Source organism: Juglans microcarpa x Juglans regia, chromosome 7S (genome assembly GCF_004785595.1).
Source record: "Juglans microcarpa x Juglans regia isolate MS1-56 chromosome 7S, Jm3101_v1.0, whole genome shotgun sequence".
Taxonomy (NCBI): domain Eukaryota; kingdom Viridiplantae; phylum Streptophyta; class Magnoliopsida; order Fagales; family Juglandaceae; genus Juglans; species Juglans microcarpa x Juglans regia.
In genome coordinates this window covers 18762453-18782269 of record NC_054607.1, presented here as the reverse complement: position 1 = coordinate 18782269, position 19817 = coordinate 18762453, and the positions used below count along the sequence as shown (strand labels likewise).

At 36.0% G+C, this 19817-nt stretch overlaps 2 protein-coding genes across 3 annotated transcripts in view; both read right to left on the bottom strand.

The window, feature by feature from the left end:
- Nucleotides 1-215: 215 nt before the first annotated feature.
- Nucleotides 216-2755, bottom strand: LOC121241553 (cucumber peeling cupredoxin-like). The gene is made up of 2 exons (XM_041139375.1): nt 2431-2755; nt 216-855 (listed from the first exon to the last, which is right to left on the bottom strand). The coding sequence occupies exons 1-2, from the start codon at nt 2636-2638 to the stop codon at nt 368-370; spliced, it is 696 nt and encodes a 231-aa protein (XP_040995309.1). The 5' UTR covers nt 2639-2755; the 3' UTR covers nt 216-367.
- Nucleotides 2756-6042: 3287 nt separating this feature from the next.
- LOC121241009 (U3 small nucleolar RNA-associated protein 25) overlaps nt 6043-19817 on the bottom strand; it is a 38739-nt gene continuing 24964 nt past the window's right edge. For both annotated transcript variants that reach the window (XM_041138576.1, XM_041138575.1), the window contains 7 exons: nt 15857-15928; nt 15126-15155; nt 14917-15011; nt 14695-14800; nt 14349-14411; nt 14187-14258; nt 6043-6463 (listed from right to left, as the gene is read on the bottom strand). In XM_041138576.1, the coding sequence (XP_040994510.1) occupies nt 6389-6463; nt 14187-14258; nt 14349-14411; nt 14695-14800; nt 14917-15011; nt 15126-15155; nt 15857-15928 (513 nt within the window). In that variant the 3' untranslated portion in view covers nt 6043-6388. The remainder of the gene's footprint in view (nt 6464-14186; nt 14259-14348; nt 14412-14694; nt 14801-14916; nt 15012-15125; nt 15156-15856; nt 15929-19817) is intronic.

The window sequence follows — 19817 nt, the reverse complement described above, 5'->3', positions numbered from 1 at the left end:
TATGAAAGTTAAAAATAATATTGTTAAAATATTATTTTTTAATATTATTATTATTTTAAAATTTGAAAAAAATTAAATTGTTTATTATTTTTTTATAAAATTTAAAAAAATTATAATGACGAGATGAGATGAGATAAAACACTTTCTGAATTTCTAACAAGGCGAGAGTGATAATTAGTACATAATGGCAACCCTGCAAACCAGAACAGAAGAAAAGCTGATAATAATACTATCTTTTTTTTACTTATTTGCTCTACAATATTAAAATAAATCCCCCATCATACAAACACTAGGTAAGGATATAAAAATTAAAGCCAAACAAATAAACAAATTTAAATAAAATGAAAGAAACTCAAACTTATGATAACTAAGAAAACAGTACTAACAAAGCCAAAATCCCATTTAGTGTCCTGTCTTTGAGCTTCCAATGCATTGACAATGAAACAGATCCAGATGGTTCACTATCAGCATTTTCTTCATTCGGGTTATTGAAATTTGAAGGAACAATCGTATCCGGCGCTGATTCATCATCACCGGCATTTTGACTTATCGGTCCCGGGGATTCTTCAGCAGGGTTTTGCAAACTCTTTGGCAACCCTTTTCCATGAGTCACATTAATCATCAAATGCTGGCCATTATTGCATTGCTCGCCATCATAATCACTAGAAAAGAAATATGTCATCCCTTCTTTGAGAAGTGGAACTGCCACCGAGACCGGATGTGGGCTGGTGGAGGATGGATTCGCATCCGACCATTGGATTGTGTCGTCTTCTTGAGCATCCTCATAATCACAAAGTTTGTAGGTGGTCACGTTATATGTTTGGATAACAGAATGATTATTGTCCGTGTTGAAAACTGCATTCACAAAACGAACATGCATGAACTATCTATCATACAGAATGTAAAATTCCTAAATGTGTGGAAACGTTCATTCAAATGAAGTTGAATCAAATGAGAATAGAGTAATGTCCATTAGACTTTAGTGTCACACCTATCTTCATTATGGAATTAAATATTCTTGGCCTGATACTTTGGAGTAGATATCTTTTTTGACAGAGATCATAATGGGAAGGAGATGGAAGAAAAATAAATAGGAAGCAAGCCATTTCCATTATAAATAACATTGCATGTGTTTGGTCACTGAGAAAAACTAGCAATAATAAAATAATTGCAGTTTTTTTTGCATTAAAAGGTCTGATTGGGTTTGCTGACAATCACCTACCAAAAGACAAGAAATAAAACAAAGGGTTTGCTGACAAACCCATATATATTTAATATGCAAACTCCATCTTTGCAGATTTTTTTTTTTTTTTTTTTTAAATCTGAAAATGGAGGAAGAGAAAGTAAACATAGAAAAAGCCTATGGCCAGTAGTACACTGCAGCTGAATATAATGCCAATCACTGTAAAAGAGTATGCAAGATGATGCAGCTGTGGCGAAAAGACCAATGGCATATATAAAACGTCCTTATCTTAATGCTTCCTTTTTCTTTGGCTTTCACTTTTCCACTGACTTCTATGTTACTTGTAGTGGGAAAAGGAACAACACATGTTCTAGAAAACTATAACAATTATCGCATACGGATGTTCTGTTAGATATTTTTGAGCTAGTGCTCGTATTTTTATATGAAAAAAAATATTTATCATATTTTTATATTTTATAATTGAATTTAGAAGAAGTTATGATCCTAGAGACTCTCTCGTAATTATTCTCATTTTATCTAATCATTATAATTTTTCTAAATTTTCATACAAAATAAAATTAAAAATTTAACTTTCTCATATTCCAAAACAAAAAAAATATAAAAAATATATTCTAACAATATTTTATTCTACTTTTAACTTTTATTTCAACTCATCTCGTCTGCAATAACAAATGAGACAAGCTCTAGAAATTAAAGTAAAAGAGAGAAAGCCACAAAAACGCATATATGATGATCCCACAACTTTCTCAGACAATATTAAATAATTAATAAATGATATGAAATCCATATTTTTGTGTCCATTTCTCTCTCGTTCAAGACCCTAAAGATCTAGATCCTAATTATAAGTTATGTCATAAGATGATTGAATAATTATTTGTTAGCTTTTCATAATACTCCATTTCATTTGATGGGGAGTTCTGTCAGTCAAAGCATAGAAAAAGCAGCATAATTAACTTGCAAAATGGGATCAAAGAGACGAACTTGAAAAATCAAGATGGTCTCAATCTCACAACAATTACAGAAAAATTCAGATGATTAAGAACCATTTGATTATTCCTTAGCCCAAAATGTTAAAGATTCAACAGATCGACTTAAAATGAACAAAGTTTCTGGCATGACTGAAACGAGAAACCAACACCGAAAATGCAGTAAATGAGCAAACACAAGCAAAGAAAGCTGGAACCCAAAAAAGAGCAAAACTCCAAATACAAAGACAGAAAGCATACTGAGGAAATCTCCGAGGCTGAAACTCTTGCCGGCAGCCCATTTCTGGTAATTGACAGAGGGTTTCTCAAGAGTGTCGTACCAACCCAAAGAATCACCCACAGTGTAGTTCTTGTAAGCTTGGACAGATGCTGGAAAAGAGATAAGAAGAAAACAACAAGAGAGAATGAAGAGCAAAAGGCAGGGAGAGTTGCAAATTCTCTGTTCCATTCTTCTTCTTCTTGAGGTGTGTGAAACTGAAGCTGAACATGTGGTTGCAGCAGCTTCTCTCACAGACAGAGAGAGTGAGGGTGAGAATAAAGGAATTGTACTGACTGACACATTCACTTTAGACTTTGGAGTTATTACAATATATGACCCTGCTTTTTTATGAAATTACCAAATCAGTCCTACTTTCAAAGTTCCAAGTCGGTGCCAATCATTTATTTATTTTTTAATTTTCTTTTGTGGCTCTAATATTTGGACGGTGCTACGTCCACCAGCTCCCATTGGAGCTATTAGGTATAATTTTTTTTTAATTTTTTATATGTATTTTTTTATACTTGTAATTTTTTTTAAAAAAAAATAAAAAATTTACAATATTATTAAAAAATATTTTCTTAATCACCAAGTAAGAATAAAATTAAATTAAAATTTTAGCAGTAACAACGAACTGTAAAAACTATTGGTGAAAATATTATTTTCCTTAATTTTTAGGGCGGCACTACAACCACCGCTGGTTCCCACTTGTTATTTTGGTATGTTTATTTTTAGTTTTTTTTTACATGTATTTTTTTAACACTTTTAAATATTTTAAAAAAATTCACAACATCATTAAAACAAACACTTCCTTAATCAAGAAGTAAAAAAAACAAAAAACAAAAATAAACAAAAAAATAAAGAAGCAGACTAGCGGTAGCTCTCAATAGAAGTTGAGAGCGGTATGGCTAGTATTATCCTTAATATTTATTTAGCTAAATAATAAAATTCAATAACTTATTAGTTTTAGTGTCAAGACATTTTCAGGTATTTTGAAAATATCTTATTACTATTTATTATTTTATTATTATTATTTATATATTTTTATTATTATTCACTACTATTTAATATTTTATCATTATTTTTTTAATTATTATTTACAAAATATCTCAAAATATCTCACTACTCAAACACAATCTAAGTCAATGAATGTCAACGTTATGTAATATTAGCCATTTTATGAATAAAATATAGAGTTCTTATATTATTAAATTGAGCACATCATTTATATAACTTAAATAATAAAATTCAAAATGTTTCTTTTTACAAATAATTCAATTCATTTATAATCCTTATGAACTTCGAGACCCTATTATTTATTGGAAAAATGATAGTTACAATCGTGACTGCGTAAATATTGTGTAATTATTTTAAAAAAATAAATAAATACAAGACTTATATGAAAAAAATTAATTTTTTAATAGTAAATATTATTTTTTTAAATGACTGTATAACGCTTGTGTATTTCACAACTGTATATAACATTACTCTTATTTATATTAATTTATGATTCAAGATTTGAGTTATATATTCAAGTTGTATACTTTATTAATATTACTTTCATGAAACATTATTAGGTATTTTTAGAATAGAACAACGAAATACTTCCTATAAACATCAATTTTATTTAACTTTACAACTTATAATTGTACTTTAAAATATTTGATAAATATATTTAATTAATTATAAGCCTATATAACTAACTACCTGTAATCATAAGTAATATCTTTTAGCTTTTAACCTTTTCTTTTTTATATTATTTTAATGAAAGAAAGTGTGGCACTGAAGGTTGTGTCGGTTGAAGACAAATCTGCAAACATGTGCCGGATAATAGCTGGATGATTGCTTTTGCAACCTTATTCACGTGATTGCCGACAATACGTGTTTTATTTCTTTCCTTTATTTTTTTTTATTTTTTTGGCTCCCTCTTTTATCACCATCCTCTACTATTTTACTATATAATCTTCAATAATTAAAAATTATTTATTATATTCTATTTATAAGTTAATTATTTAATATATTGAAATAATAATAATAATAATAAATAGACTTAAAATTTAGAATGGGAATAAAATAAATTCATAAAGTGAATTCCACAATATCAAATTTTGATAAAAATGTGTATATTAATAATTTTAGATACAGTTATACGTTGTGCAAGAACACTAATTTTGAAAAAAAAAATTAATCTATTATTAAAAAATTAATTTTTTCATGTTGATCTCATATTGATCTTTAAGTATTGACATTGGCTTCATCAAAGTTATCTTTAAAATTTGATGAAAAGTACATGATTTCTATAAATCTAAAATTTTCTTAGCCATAACTCCACTCCACATTGAATTAGCTATTAAATTTATCAAAATAATAATATAATATTATTTTTTTAATAAAAATATTTTTATTTTTTTTCATATTTTACAATTACATTAATCATATGTTAATTAATAATTTAATTTGATTTTTACATTATTATTACAAGACGGTTGGAGATTAAATGTGAATAAAAAAGACTTTTAGAGATTAAAAGTGAATAAAAAATAGATTTGATGAGTGAATAGTAACCCTTCAAATTTGAAAAAACCTATCCATTTACTGTAACTCAAAGTTTCACATTTATATATTTGACTAATCTAATGCAGTCCTATAATTTTATCAAATTTTGCATTTGGCTAGGCTTTTGATGAAGCCAATGCCAATGCTCTAAGGACTTTGCCACATATCATCTTACACCACACACCATATATTTTTTAATTTTTTTAATTTTATTTCTATTAAACTAATTAAATTCTTTTACTCATCATCCATATACATACTTGCTACGGAAAAAAAAAAAGATAAAAAATTATGTAGTGTAAGGATGATGAATAGAATTATTCATATTTTAATAGTGAATCCCAATCTTTTTTAAAAAATAAAATACACGATGTTTTCACAACCTATGACTACATCTCACAGTACTCGAATGAAATATCATAAAAAGTGTTTATTTATCAAATTTTCATAATAATTTCGTTTAGATTCGAAGATGAGTTAAAATGAATTGTAAATAGTAGTGAGATGAGTTGTGAATAATAGTAAATTTTGTGAGTTAAAATTGATGAATAGTAATAAATAGTAATGAGATGAGTTGAGATGAATTGTGAATCCAAACCGAAAATCTGATGGTTCAGTAAGCAAAAGTGTAAAAACACCGAATATATATTGGGAGAATTGTATTTTCTTGGGTTTGGTTTTTTTTTTTTTCACCCGAGAAAATGTAAGAAGTTACGAAAAGGAGGAAATCTCCACCATTCAAATCTAGCCATTGCTGGACTCAAAAATAAAAAATAAAAAAAAGTAGCCATTGCTTGGAACTCTGGCAGCTTCGATTCGGATCATAGGTCTTTACCAGCCTCCTCACAAGTGTTGAATATTAGCAGATTACATTTGACAAAATCGCATACGGAAAACATGTCGTCGGAAAACTATATAAAAATAAATAAAAATAAAATCATAAGGATTTCATTTCGCATTCCAATCCTGGATCCTGATACTTTGGTTTTAACTTGCAAGATTTTCGGGACGAGGGAGTGACACTTTAATCCCTTTAAATGCGAAAAGTTGTTTAGGAGCTAGTGGATTATTTTCTACTAATTGATAAACAGTATATACAAAAATATCATATCTACAGCCAAAAAGTTAAAAATAATAATAAAAATAAAAAGATCCTAGTGACAAAGGAATGAATTCCTATATCTCACGTGCTCATTGTCAAAAATGATGAACACATCCCTCCATCCATCCTCCACCTGCAAAATTGATTTCAACTTCCAAGTCGTCACCATTGTTTCCTTTCTTGGCTAAATAAAAGTCATCTCATGGCGGCAGTGAACGTTGATAAGATAAAAGAAGTTTTGTCTATCTTCTCCAGTGCTTATTGTACAAGCCCAGAAAAGTCTCTCAACAGAAAACGAAGACACTCTTCTCTGAAGTGGACATCCTTGTTGCCGGAGCACTTCCAACTATTCTCTCCAGCTGAAATTGAACCACAGAGAAAAGGAGGGGGGAGAATAACTGTAATTACTAAGGGAAAAATTAGAAAAGGATCATAATTACTTTTTTTAGGCTTTAGGTCCTTAGGGTGTTATCCTCCTATATTTAGGGGTTACAACAGTTATGTAATGCACCATCTTTATTATCAATCAATCAATGATATTGCATCTGGCTTGTCAATTCCTTGGAGAACTCTAGGAGTTACCTTACTTGAACTCCCCTAAACAAGTTTCCTTTTTGTTTTCTCTACGATACTTGGATTTCAATGGACAATTGAACTTTATCGTTTTTTGCATCACACTTGGCGACTATGTTTGACCATCCTCTAGCTTTCTTACAATATTATTGTGAGATGTGGTTGAATCATCAGGAAGAAATATGAAAGATGTTTTGAAGGAGATGAACAGTCGTAGGATCGCTTTAGAAGAGGGTGACAGTTGTTTTTCCGAGAAGTGGAAAAAAGTAGGGGAAGTTGAGGGGTCTCTCTGGCACATTCGGGCAGAATTAATGGGCTGGAAAGATAAAATTGGCTCTTTATTACTTTCTGTAGATGAGAGCTTGAGTCTTCTAATGGATTGGGGAAGGGGGTCGTGTGGGCCTAATCCTGTTAAGTCTTCTGGATGCAAGCTTAATGGGCCAAATAGGGGCCCCGATAAGGAAGCCCACTGAGGTTGCTTTTCGCCAGAGAGATTCTGTGTTTCGTCCTTCGGCTATGGTGGTCACCATTGTTCAGAGGCCTGGTCCATTAACTCAGATAAGATCGCCAGCGTGATGCGAACCGACAGGGACTATTCAGATGACGAGTTTTGCGGTCGTGAACAGTGAAATGGGAGGAGGGACTGAAGATTGTTTTCGCCCTATACATCCTGAGCTTCCTTCTTCAGCTACAGTGGACATTAATGTTCAAAGATCTGGTTCATTAATACAGACTAGGTCGCCGGTGAGGTGCAAGCCGATGGGGACTATTCAGTTGTCGAGATCTACGGCAATGAACAGTGCTGAGGGGTCTTTTGTTGCTGCTAAGCTATTGAATGCACAGCCCAGGGAGGAAATGGGTACGATCCAGTCTGTCCTCACAGAAGGGGTCGATGGAGGTGGGGGGTTCTTCTTGTAGTATCCTGATGTTGTGCTTGCCCTTGCAGGAATGATTGGTGGAAGGTGAGTCGTCGGCAAAGCTTTTGGGGGTGAGTCCAGCCAAGGTTTTGGAGGTAGAGGCTTCTTTGTCTCGTGATGATAGGCCTGGGGACATTGAGGAGAGTAGTGAAGGGTTAAAGGGGATCGATTCCTCTGTGGAAGAGGTTCCCTGCTCTTTTTTCAACAACTCTGATTTACAGATGGTGTTGGGGGGAGGTGATGACTCGGTTTCTTGTGAGTCAGGGGAGCTTGTAGATTCTGATGAAGATTTAAAACCTGTTCCTTTGAGTTATTTGAATCCAGGTTTTGATTGGCCTTGTAATTCTTCTGATTGGGTTCTAAGAAAGGTAGAAGAGATTGGAGATGTTGTGGGGATTTCTTGCAATGGATATAGAACGTTCAGAGCTCTTCTGATTGCTATAGAAGTGGGACAACCTGCTTTAGCCAAATCTGGTGCTAAAAAGGAGAGGGAACTTAAAAGGTTGGAGTGTTCTATTACCTATAAATCCAAGGATGGGTGTGTTTGGAAGGAAAAAGGTAAGGAAAGGGCTGTCAATGGTTTTTCATGAAGCCCAAAATCATTTCTTGGAATGTTCGGGGTTTAAATGATTATAGGAAGCACTTAAGGATGAAATATTGGATGTGTCAATGGAAGGACGATGTTATTTGCTTTCAAGAAACCAAGCTGAAATTTGTGAATCAGGCCATAGTTCAAAGTTTGTGGAATTGTAGTTGTGTGGATTGGGTAGAGCTGGTATCAAATGGGGCCTTGGGTGGAATCATTATTTTGTGGAATAGGAGGGTGGTGAAGCTGGTGGATCACTTTGTGGGAGAATTTTTGGTGGCATGTCATTTTAAGAATCTTGAAGATGAGTTTGAGTGGGCGTTTGCTGGGGTTTATGGCCCTAATGTGGATAGTAGAAGGAATCTTTTATGGGACGAAATGTCGGGTGTTTGTACTTGGTGGAATTTACCTTGGTGTTTTGGAGGGTATTTTAATCTTACTCGGTTTCTTGATGAGAGGTCGGGGGATTCAATTTTTTCTATTGCTATGGCTACTTTTTCAGATTTAATTTTTGATTTAAATCTGATAGATTTTTGATAGATTTTTCATGGCGCCAAAAATCTAGGGCCCTTTAGTTGAAAGAAGGTGATAAGTGCACGAAGTTCTTTCGTAAAGTGGCCAATTCACATCGGCGCAACAACGTTATTGAGTCTCTACATTCAGGTTCTCAGGTGCTATCTTCTCCCCCTGAGCTAGAAAACCATATTGTGCACTATTACGAGACCCTTCTCATAGAAACGGTTTCTTGGAGGCTGAAGAAACCGTTTCTTTGATAGTTCCCGGGGATTACGGCAGGGAGATCCTTTTTCTCCTCTTTTGTTTGTTATAGTTATGGAGGCTTTAAGTTTGATGGTGCAAGCCGCTGTTGGTGGAGGTTTCTTATCTGGTTTTCAGGTGGGCAGTGGGTCTGATGGCCCTATTACCATTTCACACCTTTTTGCAGATGACACCTTAATCTTTGTGAAATGGATAATAGCCAGATCCAAACTTTACGAGCATTGCTACTTTGCTTTGAAGTAGTGTCAAGGCTTAAAGTGAATCTTGGTAAGTTCGAGATGGTTCCGGTGGGTGAGGTCTCAAATATCCTTAGTTTAGCAAGTTTTTTGGATTGTAAGGTGTCCTCTTTACCAATGAAATATTTGGGTCTTCTGTTGGGAGCAACTTGCAAGGCTAGAGCTATATGGGATGGGGTGGTGGAAAAGATAAGAGAAAATGTTGGCTAGTTGGAAACGGGTGTATTTATCGAAATAGGGTCGTCTCACTCTTATCAAGAGCACCCTTACTAGCCTCCCCACATATTTCTTATCTCTGTTTCCTAGGCCTGCAAGGGTGGTGAATAGGATCGAGAAACTCTTTAGGACATTCTTATGGGAGGGTTTGGGGGAGGAGAAGAAGTTTCATTTGGTTAGTTGGAAGACAATATGTGCCCCAGTTGTTTATGGGGAGTTGGGATTGTGTAATTTGAAAATTTTTAATAAAACTCTATTGGGGAAATGGCTATGGAGATATCACTCAGAGGGAGGATCATTGTGGAAGGAGATTATAGACGCTAGATATAGTGTTACTTGGGGTGGTTTGTGTTCCAATGAAATGAGAGGGGGATATGGAGTGGGTTTATGGAAGTTTATAAGGAAGGCCTGGCCTTGTTTCGAAAAACATATTCGTTTTGTAGCCGGTGAGGGTAGTCATATCAGTTTCTGGCAGGATATGTGGTGTGGTGATCATGCATTGGAAAGGGCTTTTCCGGCTCTTTATCGTATTGTAGCTAATAGGGAGGCCTCAGTGGCGAATATGCAGCCATTTGTTCAAGGTTCTCATCAGTGGAATATTCTTTTTAATAGGGATTTTCATGATTGGGAATTATATATTGTCTCAGATTTTTTCAGTCTATTATATTCCATGGGGACTCCTCTGGCACAGTGTGATAGTTTGAAGTGGAGGTCTAGTAAGCACAAAAAATGTACTGTTAAGGCATATTATAACATTTTGGTTACACAGGACCATAATCCATTTCCCTGGAAGAATATTTAGAGGTCTCGTGTGCCTTCTAAAGTAACCTTTTTTGTATGGAATGCCACTCTTGGGAAGATCTTGACCATGAACAATCTGCGGAGGAAATGATGTGTAGTGATGGATTGGTGTTGCATGTGTAAGAAGAATGGAGAATCTGTGGACCGTCTCTTACTACATTGTGAAGCAACAAGGGTGTTGTGTGATGAGATCTTTCAAAGGGTTGATGTTGCTTGGGTTATGCCTTGAGGGTGGTGGATTTGTTAGGTTGTTAGGGGAAGATGCAAGGCTGTCAACAAGTGGCAGTAGTGTAGAAGATGATCCCGTTGTGCATCATGTGGTGTATTTGGTTGGAAAGGAATGCATGCTGCTTTGAAGATAAGGAGCGCTCATTAATTGAGTTGAAGAAGTTCTTTCTCGACACCTTACTGCTTTGGTTTTCCGTTATTGTATTAAACGGGGACAATGTCCATGATTTCTTGTCTTTAATTTCTCGTACTTAGAATGTTTTTAGGTGTTCTTCTGTATATTTCCTGTGTACATGGCCTATGCCTATTTCATTCATATCAATAATATTATTTCTTACTTATAAAAAAAAAAGATTATTCTTGGTCTAATGGTAGATCTTCTTCTAGGTTGGATAGGTTTCTGGTTTCGCCTAACTTGGGAGGCCCATTTTTCGGGTTTGACACAAAAAGTTTTGCCGAGATTGTGCTCCAATCACTTTCCCATTATGTTGGATTGTGGAGGTATTGTGAGTAGAAGAAGTTATGTTAAATTTGCGAACATGTGGCTAAAGGTTGAAGGTTTTGGGGAAAAAGTAAGATGTTGGTGGAATTCCTATAATTTTTCGGGCACTCCTAGTTTTGTTTTGGCTAGAAAGTTGAAATCTTTTAAGTTAGATTTGATGAGATGGAATAAAGAGGAGTTTGGGTTGTTGGATATCAAGAGGAAGCGTCTTAAGGAGGAGTTGCAAACTTTGGAAGAGAGGTGCAAGGGTTGTTTTTGGAAGAGGATAGAACCAGAAAATTATGAGTTGTTTCTGATTTGGAAAACTTAGCACTAATGGAAGAGATTTCATGGAGACAAAAATCGAGAGTGTTGTGGCTGAAGGAAGGGGATAGGTGTACCAAATTTCTTCATCAAATGGCGAACTCTCATAGAAGATATAATGCGATTGAGTTTCTTCGTGATACGGACAGGTTGATTAAGGACCAAGAAGATGTTAAGGCCCACATTGTGCATTATTAAGAGCAGTTGTTTTCAGAAAATTTTTCTTGGAGACCAAAACTGGACAGCCTTGTTTTTAACTCAATAGAGCAGGTTGAAGTTGTGTGGTTGGAAAGAGACTTTGAAGAAGAAGTTCTAGACGTGGTAAAGGGTATGGACAAGGATAAGGCTCCAGGACCGGATGGATTCTCTTTGGCATTTTTTCAAGATTGTTGGGATGTTGTTAGAGATGATATCATGAAGGTGTTTGTCGAGTTTCACTCATATATGAAGTTTGAGAAGAGCTTGAATGCGACTTTCATTGCTCTTATTCCTAAAAAGGCAGGGCTGTGGAGTTAAGAGACTTTAGGCCTATTAGTTTAGTAAATGGCATTTATAAAATCATCTCCAAGGTGCTGGCTAATCTTTTGAGTAGGGTGATGGAGAGGATAATTTCACTATCTCAAAATGCTTTTGTGAAAGGTAGGCAGATTTTAGATTCTGTTTTAATTCCTAATGAATGTTTGGATAGTAGATTGAAGTTGGAAAAAGCTGGTATTCTTATTAAATTGGATATGGAAAAAGCCTACGACCATGTACGTTGGGATTTTCTTGATTATCTATTGAGGAGATATGGCTTTGGTGTTAAATGGTGATCGTGGATAAAGCATTGTGTTTCGACTTCAAAATTTTCTATATTGGTGAATGGAGAACCGGCTGGTTTCTTCTATAGTTCTCGTGGGTTGAGGCAAGGCGATCCCTTGTCCCCTTTTCTTTCTGTTATGATCATGGATGCCACGAGTAGAATGATTGAAAAGGCTGTGGAGGGTAATTTTCTGTCCAGTTTTGTGGTGGGTAATGAGATAAGGAATAATTTAATGATTTCTCATTTGTTTTTTGCTAATGATACCTTGCCTTTTAGTGAGCCTGATTTGGATAATATATGGGCTTTAAGAGCACTTTTGCTGTGTTTTGAAGCTGCTTCGGGGTTAAGAGTTAATTTATCGAAGTCTGAAATTGTTCCTGTGGGTGATGTTCAGAATTTATCAGATTTGGCAAGCTTACTGGGGTGCAGAATCTCTCCATTGCCTATGAGGTATCATGGAGTTCCTTTGGGGGCTTCTTTTAAAGCTGTAAACATATGAGATGGGGTGATTGAAAAAATTGAAAGGAGATTAGCTGGATGGAAGAGGATTTTTTTGTCTACGGGGGGTAGACTCACTCTTATAACAAGCACTCTGTCTAACCTGCCCACCTATTTCCTCTCTCTTTTTCCTCTTTTGGAAAGGGTTGAAAGGAGAATTGGGAGTTTATTTTGAAACTTCTTATGGGGAGGCATAGGTGAGGAAAAGAGTTATCATTTGGTTAGTTGGAAGAACGTTTGTCATCCATTGGATCGCGGTGGTTTCGGGATTAAAGATTTAAGGATTTTTAATAGAGCTTTACTTGGGAAATGGCTGTGGAGATATCAATTGGAGATCAAAGCTCTATGGAAAAATGTGATAGATGTGAAATATGGAAGTTTGTTGGTGTTCTAAAGCATCTAGTGGAGCTTAGGGGGTTAGTTTGTGGAAATTTATTAGAAAAGGTTGGGATTCCTTCTCCAATAATTTCAGATTGAAGATGGGAGATGGAAAGAGGATACTCTTTTGGCATGAACTGTGGTATGGGGATACTGCTCTTAAGTTGGAATTTCCTGCCCTTTTCAGAATTGCAAGGGATCAAAATGCAGCTGTCTGTGATTTGTATTGCAGTAGTAACAATAAGGTTGACTGGAATGCTATTTTTTAAAGGGATGCTAATGACTGGGAAGTGGATGAAGTTAAGGCTCTGCTGGTTAAACTTTACAGCTCAAAACTGGTCCAAGATAGAGAGGATTGTATAGTGTGGATTCCTGCTGGAAATGCTAAATTTTCAGTTTCATCTTATTACAGAATTTTGTCTAGCCATAGAAGTTGTGTATTCCCTTGGAAAAGTATTTGGAAAGTGAAAGTTCCTTCTAAGGTTGCTTTTTTCTGTTGGGTGGCTTCTTTGGGCAAAGTATTGACTACTGAAAACCTTAGAAGAAGAGGTTTGTTTATTGCGGATTGGTGTGTTTTGTGCAAAAGGGATAGAGAATCTGAAAATCACCTCTTCCTTCACTGCGAAGTGACAAGATTCTTGTGGAACGAGGTTTTGAGTTGGTCAGGATTACATTGGGTTATGCCCAGGGAAGTGGTGAATTTATTGGTAGGGTGGAAGGGTGTGAAGGGCTGTAAGAAGGCGATGTGTGTTTGGAAAATGATTCCTCGTCTTATGTGGTGCATTTGGCTCCAAAGAAATGGGAGATGCTTCGAAGATAGAGAACGTTCTTTGGGAGATCTTATGTAATGGCAGATAATTTTCTGCATCTGTTTCAGCTTTATGGTGGTAGTTTTCACTTTTGTTTCTCGAAGTTGTAGGTATTTCCTTTGTATACGCCCTGTGTACTTGGGCTTATACCTATTTCTTTGAATAAAATTTATTACTTATCAAAAAAGAAAAAAATATTGTTGTGAAATGTGTTGTGAAAATGTGTTGTGTGTATAATCACTCTTTCTTTCTACCTAATTAAAGGAAATAGAATTCAAACCCTCAAAAATCAATTGATGACTGGATAGCAACACCACTACCACCCCTAAAAAACAAACCCCAATCCTCTTCCCTCCAGGAAACGAACCACAAACCACTTGATTAATTCCAACCCCTCACACCACAAGAAGTTGTGCACCCTATGCGAGCCTAACAATAAAGAGAGCAGAATATTACCCGAAAATGATCGAAGCGAGAAAATAGCACCGTGCACGACATGTTATGGGAACCATCAAGCATATTAACAATCTGCAAAATCCAATTAGAAGTTTAAAGAGACCCAACATATCATGAATTTTACCTGTCCAAAACAAACAAACAAATAAAGATCATGTTCACCTCTGGGTAAAATTCCTTCCGCTCGGGCAGTGAGTACATTATTAAATTCCGAATACCACGAATCTACATGCAAGAAAACATAGGGATATGTCAACGCTATGTATTAGCATGAACTGATTCTGATGTTTAAAATTATAACTTAAGAGTTGTTACCAAAGTAAATCAAGCATACTGAACGAAATAGTATTGACATCAATGCATAACACATGGATGGCAGCTATTCCAAAATAATTCAAACATTAGGTAGACTTCGAAACCCATAAATTGACACACCAGGAGACAAGTGACACAAATACCTTAAAGCTAACGGATATATAATACATTATGATGAAAAAGTCTATAGAACCTTGTATCGGAAGTAAAAGTGAGCCCTCTCAGTGTAAAGCATAATTTTACGCCTTCCTTCAAAGAACCAAACACGTGCACGGGAAATATCACTCTGTTCGGTGTACCTGAAAAAAAAACCAGTATTATCCCATGTAAAGATACACGGCTGAATGCTTTAGTAGAATCTATCAAATGTGCAACACAACCAAATGACAAAAGGAAAAAAAAATGAACTTCTTACTCTCCAAGCAGACAGAAAGATGCCTCCTGCGACTTCAAAAAATTTCGGATACGAATGAATTCAAAGTAAGAACTGATAAATAGCATAACTCCTCCCTACACACAAAGTTCCACTTGAGTTCAAAACACAGCCCAGTTTACACTTATGACAAACAGCATACAGCTTATACATTGCAGTATTCTAATGGGTGGAAAGTAAAATACAAGTACCTGAACCGAGTCCTTTATCTTTGGAAACACCTGCATAAAGAAACCCATCACTATCACATCATAAGTGAGTGAAGAAAAGCAGAAGTTTGTTATTAGCGGAAACCGATATTGTCTTCCAACCAGGACTTCATTCTAAAACTATATGAGAAAGATGGGACAAGTCATATTAAACATAGTATGCACATGAGGATTTTAACACAAAAGCAGGTACACCAATTCAGCTGATGAGATTTGTCAGAGTTCCTAAGATGGTTTGATAATTGATAACGAAGACCTATAAAAGAATGCATCGGTGATTTTTCAGGTTGAATGAGCCAGGGAGGCCTAAAAAATGACAAGAGTGGTAGTAAGGACATTTCCATTGAAGCAAGAGTGGAGTGGCCTTGCCTTGTATTCTAGCTGCCATTTAGTACATAAATGTGCAGTCAAGTTACTCAGTTGAGTCAAATCTAAGTCTAAGCCCAAAAAGAGACACATATGTTGGATGGTTCTCCAGAAATCAAATAAACTAATGGCCGTTCGCTTTTGCTCCTTATATCTGAAATTATAACGTTATATGTGTCTCCAGACAAGAACATTCTCCTCCAGAATGGACCAAATGACTAAATTAAAACCAAAGTTGCCAAGGGTTTGATTAATATATGGATCCTATGACAGATGCAATGACATATGTTCCCCATACTGATCACACTTTTGACATTGAAATCAACACGATCACTGTTCCAGCAAACCTTTTTAACAAAATACTCGAACCGTGCATCATCAGCATCTGATATTGCTTCAACGTCAAATCGCTCATAGATCTGTAAAGTCAGATAAAAAAAATGCATTAGCATTACAAAACTTAATGTTCACCGTCAAATATATGGCAGATTTCAAAGTGTTCAATGAATTATAACCCTATTAAAGAAAAATGAAAATCATATGCTAATTAATAGAAAAAAAAAGTGTTTAACACAGATAATCACAATAATGATGTTTAGGGCCTATTTGGGGTTGCGTTATGGATAATAAAGAGTGCTTAAATAGCCTCAAAAGCTCTTTAATAATAAAATTAGTTTGTTTAGTTGTAACATATTAAAGTATTTTTTAATCTCAAAAAAACTAAAAAGTACGTTTCAAGAAAAACATAATTTGATGTTTTTGTTGAGACGTGCTTTTTCTAGATAATGCGGAACGCAGTTTGAATTTTAAAGAAGACTGTGCATGGGCAAAAACATCCATACAACTTAAGATAATTACAGCTTTGCCCTTTGCCTATGAATATTGAGCATAATTGTATTGCTATTTCACTTATGCATCATTGAAGGGATTTTTTTTTTCATTATACTTACTGAAAATCCTTTTAGACTATTTTCAATGTTATTTGATTATAAGATTTAACCCCTAGGGGTTGGCTCAAGTGGTGAAGGCCTTGGGCTTGGGAGTTGAGGGTATGCTCCCCCCATGTCCAAGGTTCAAATCCCCTTAGGTGCAAACAATCTCTAGGGGCCACACCCCCTAGTGAAAACTTCCGAGGGTGCGGTGCACAAGACTGGGGTTTACTCTGTAGAGGTGGGTCCGAAGGGCCCTACCATGGAGAGGTTCCCCGACATCAAAAAAAAAATAAAAAAGATTTGATTTCTATTAAGTACATGGTTATAATCTTTAAAAAATCAATAGATCTTTTATGTCATTTCTACCTTAAAATGCACTTTTTTATATTGTTTTCAAACAAATGTGACATGTTTGAAAGCACTTTAAACATATGATTACCAAACAGTGAATAACTTTTTAATAGTAGAGTTTATTACTTACGCTCTACAACTAAAAGTCTTAAAGCTAAAAGTTATATATATATATATATATATATGTATATATTTTTTTTTTGATACGTAAGAGATAAATTTTATTAATGTGAATGAAATAGGCCTAAACCATGTACACAGGAAGTATACCACATGACACCTAAATACATTCTAAGAGCGATGAACTAAAGACAAGAAGTCATGAATATTATCCCCAATTAAAACAATAGCAAAAAACCAAAGCAATAAGGTATTTAGAAAAAAATTCTTCAGCTCCACCACTGTGCGTTCCTTGTCTTCAAAACAACGCGCATTCCTTTCCATCCAAATGCACCACATGATACACAACGAAATCATCTTCCAAACTACTATCACTTGATGACAGCCCTGCAATTTGCTCCAACAGCCCATCAAATCCACCACCCTCAAAGGCATTACCCAAGCGACACCAACCCTCCGAAAGATCTCATCCCACAACACCCTTGCTACATCACAATGTAGTAATAGGTGATCCACCGATTCTCCATTCTTTTTGCACATGTAGCACCAATCCATTACTACACATCCTCTCTTCCTCAAATTGTCCGTGGTCAAGATTTTCCCAAGAGCTGCATTCCAAACAAAGAAAACAACTTTGGAAGGCACACGAGACCTCCAAATGTTCTTCCAAGGGAATGGAGTATGGTCCCGTGTTATCAAAAGTTTATAATACACCTTAACAGTACATAACTTATGCTCCCTAGACCTCCACTTCAAGCTATCATGATGTGCCCTAGTAGTCCCCGAGGAATGTAATAGGCTGAAAAAGTCAGTAACCATATCTAGTTCCCAATCGTGAAAATCTCTATGAAACAGAATATTCCACTGATACAAACCATGAGAGAATATCCACACATCAGCTACTGAAACCTCCCTATTAGCTGCAAGACAATGTAAAGCCGGAAAAACCCTTCCAATGCATGATCTCCACACAACACATCCCGCCAAAAACTGATTCGGTTGCCCTCACCGGCTACAAAGCAAATATGATTTTCAAAACATATCCACCCCTTCCTACTTCCATAACCCCACTCCATACCCCCTCTCACTTCGTTGGAACACCATCCGCCCCAAGCAACACCATATCTCGCATCTATAGTTTCCTTCCACAATGCTCCCCCCTCCCGATGATATCTCCAAAGCCATTTCCCCAATAGTGCTTTATTAAAGGCTCTCAAATTACAAACACCCAAACCACCATTCACAATCGAGGCAGATACCGTCTTCCAACTAACCAGATGGAATTTCTCCTCCTCCCCTATGCCTCCCCATAAGAATGCCCTAAAAAGTTTTTCAATCTCATTCACCACCCATGTAGGCATAGGAAAAAGAGATAAGAAATACGTGGGGAGGTCAGTGAGTGTACTCTTGATAAGAGTGAGACGCCCCCCCCTTTTGATAAATACACCATTTTCCATCCTGCCAGCCTTTTCTCTATCTTCTCCATCACTCCATCCCATGTAGCTCTACTCTTGAAAGATGCTCCTAACTGAAGACCCAAATATTTCAATGGTAGTGAGGACACCCTGCAATCCAAAAAGCTTGCCAGACTGCAGATATTAGGAACCTCACCCACTGGTACCATCTCAGATTTGCTAAGGTTCACCTTAAGCCCTGACACTACTTCGAAACAAAGTAACAATGCTTGTAGAGTTTGGACCTGACTGATATCCGCTTCACAAAATATCAGCGTGTCATCTGCAAAAAGATGTGAGATGATAAATGGGCCACCAGAGCCATTTCCCACCTTAAACCCTGATAAAAAACCCCATCAACAGTAGCATGCACCATCCTACTCAATGCCTCCATAACAATAACAAAAAGAAGAGGAGCTAACAGATCTCACTGTCACAAACCCCTCGAGCTATCAAAAAAGCCAGCAGGGGTACCATTAACTAGAATTGAAAATCGGGCAGTTGAAATACAATGACTCATCCAAGAAATCCACCTATTTCCAAAGCCACACCTCTCAAGCATGTACAAGAGGAATTCCCAATTCACATGATCATAAACCTTCTCCATGTCCAATTTGCAGAGAATACCAGGGCTTCCCTCCCTCAATCTAGCATCGAGGCTCTAATTTGCCATGAGCACTGAATCAAGAATATGTCTCCCACGAATAAAAGCATTCTGAGGCTTGGATATAATATTTTCCAACATTGGACTTAGCCGATTAGCAAAAACTTTCGAAATAATCTTATAAACATTACTAACCAAACTTATAGGATGAAAATGCTCAATACTTGAGGCCCTGTGTTTCTTGGGGATGAGAGCAATAAATGTTGCATTAAAGGATTTTTCAAACTTCTGAAAAGCATGGAATTCACTGAACACCTGCAAGACATCACCTTTCACTACATCCCAACAAGTTTGGAAAAAACCCATTGAGAAACTATCCGGGCCTGGCGCTTTGTCCTTAGCCATACCAGAGTTGACCTTAAAAATCTCTTCTTCATCAAACGGTCTCTCCAAAACACTCACATATTGCGGATCAATTGCCTCAAAAGACAAAGCATCAAGCTTCGACCTCCAATTTGCCGATTCGGTGAGAAGAGTCTCATAATAATGTGCAACATGATTTTCTAATTCCGGAGGAGAGGATAACACCTGAGTACCAGAATGAAGTGACTCAATAGCATTGTTACGACGATGTAAATTAGCCACTTTGTGAAAAAACTTTGTACACCTATCACCTTCTTTCAACCATAGCGCCCTGAATTTTTGACGCCACGATATCTCCTTTGACAACAATACCCTCTCCAACTCTGCCACAACCGTGCTCTTCCTCAATAATACCTCATCCGCGACATCTCCCAATAATTCCTTACCCTCTATATCCTACAATTCCTCCAACAAAGTGGACTTC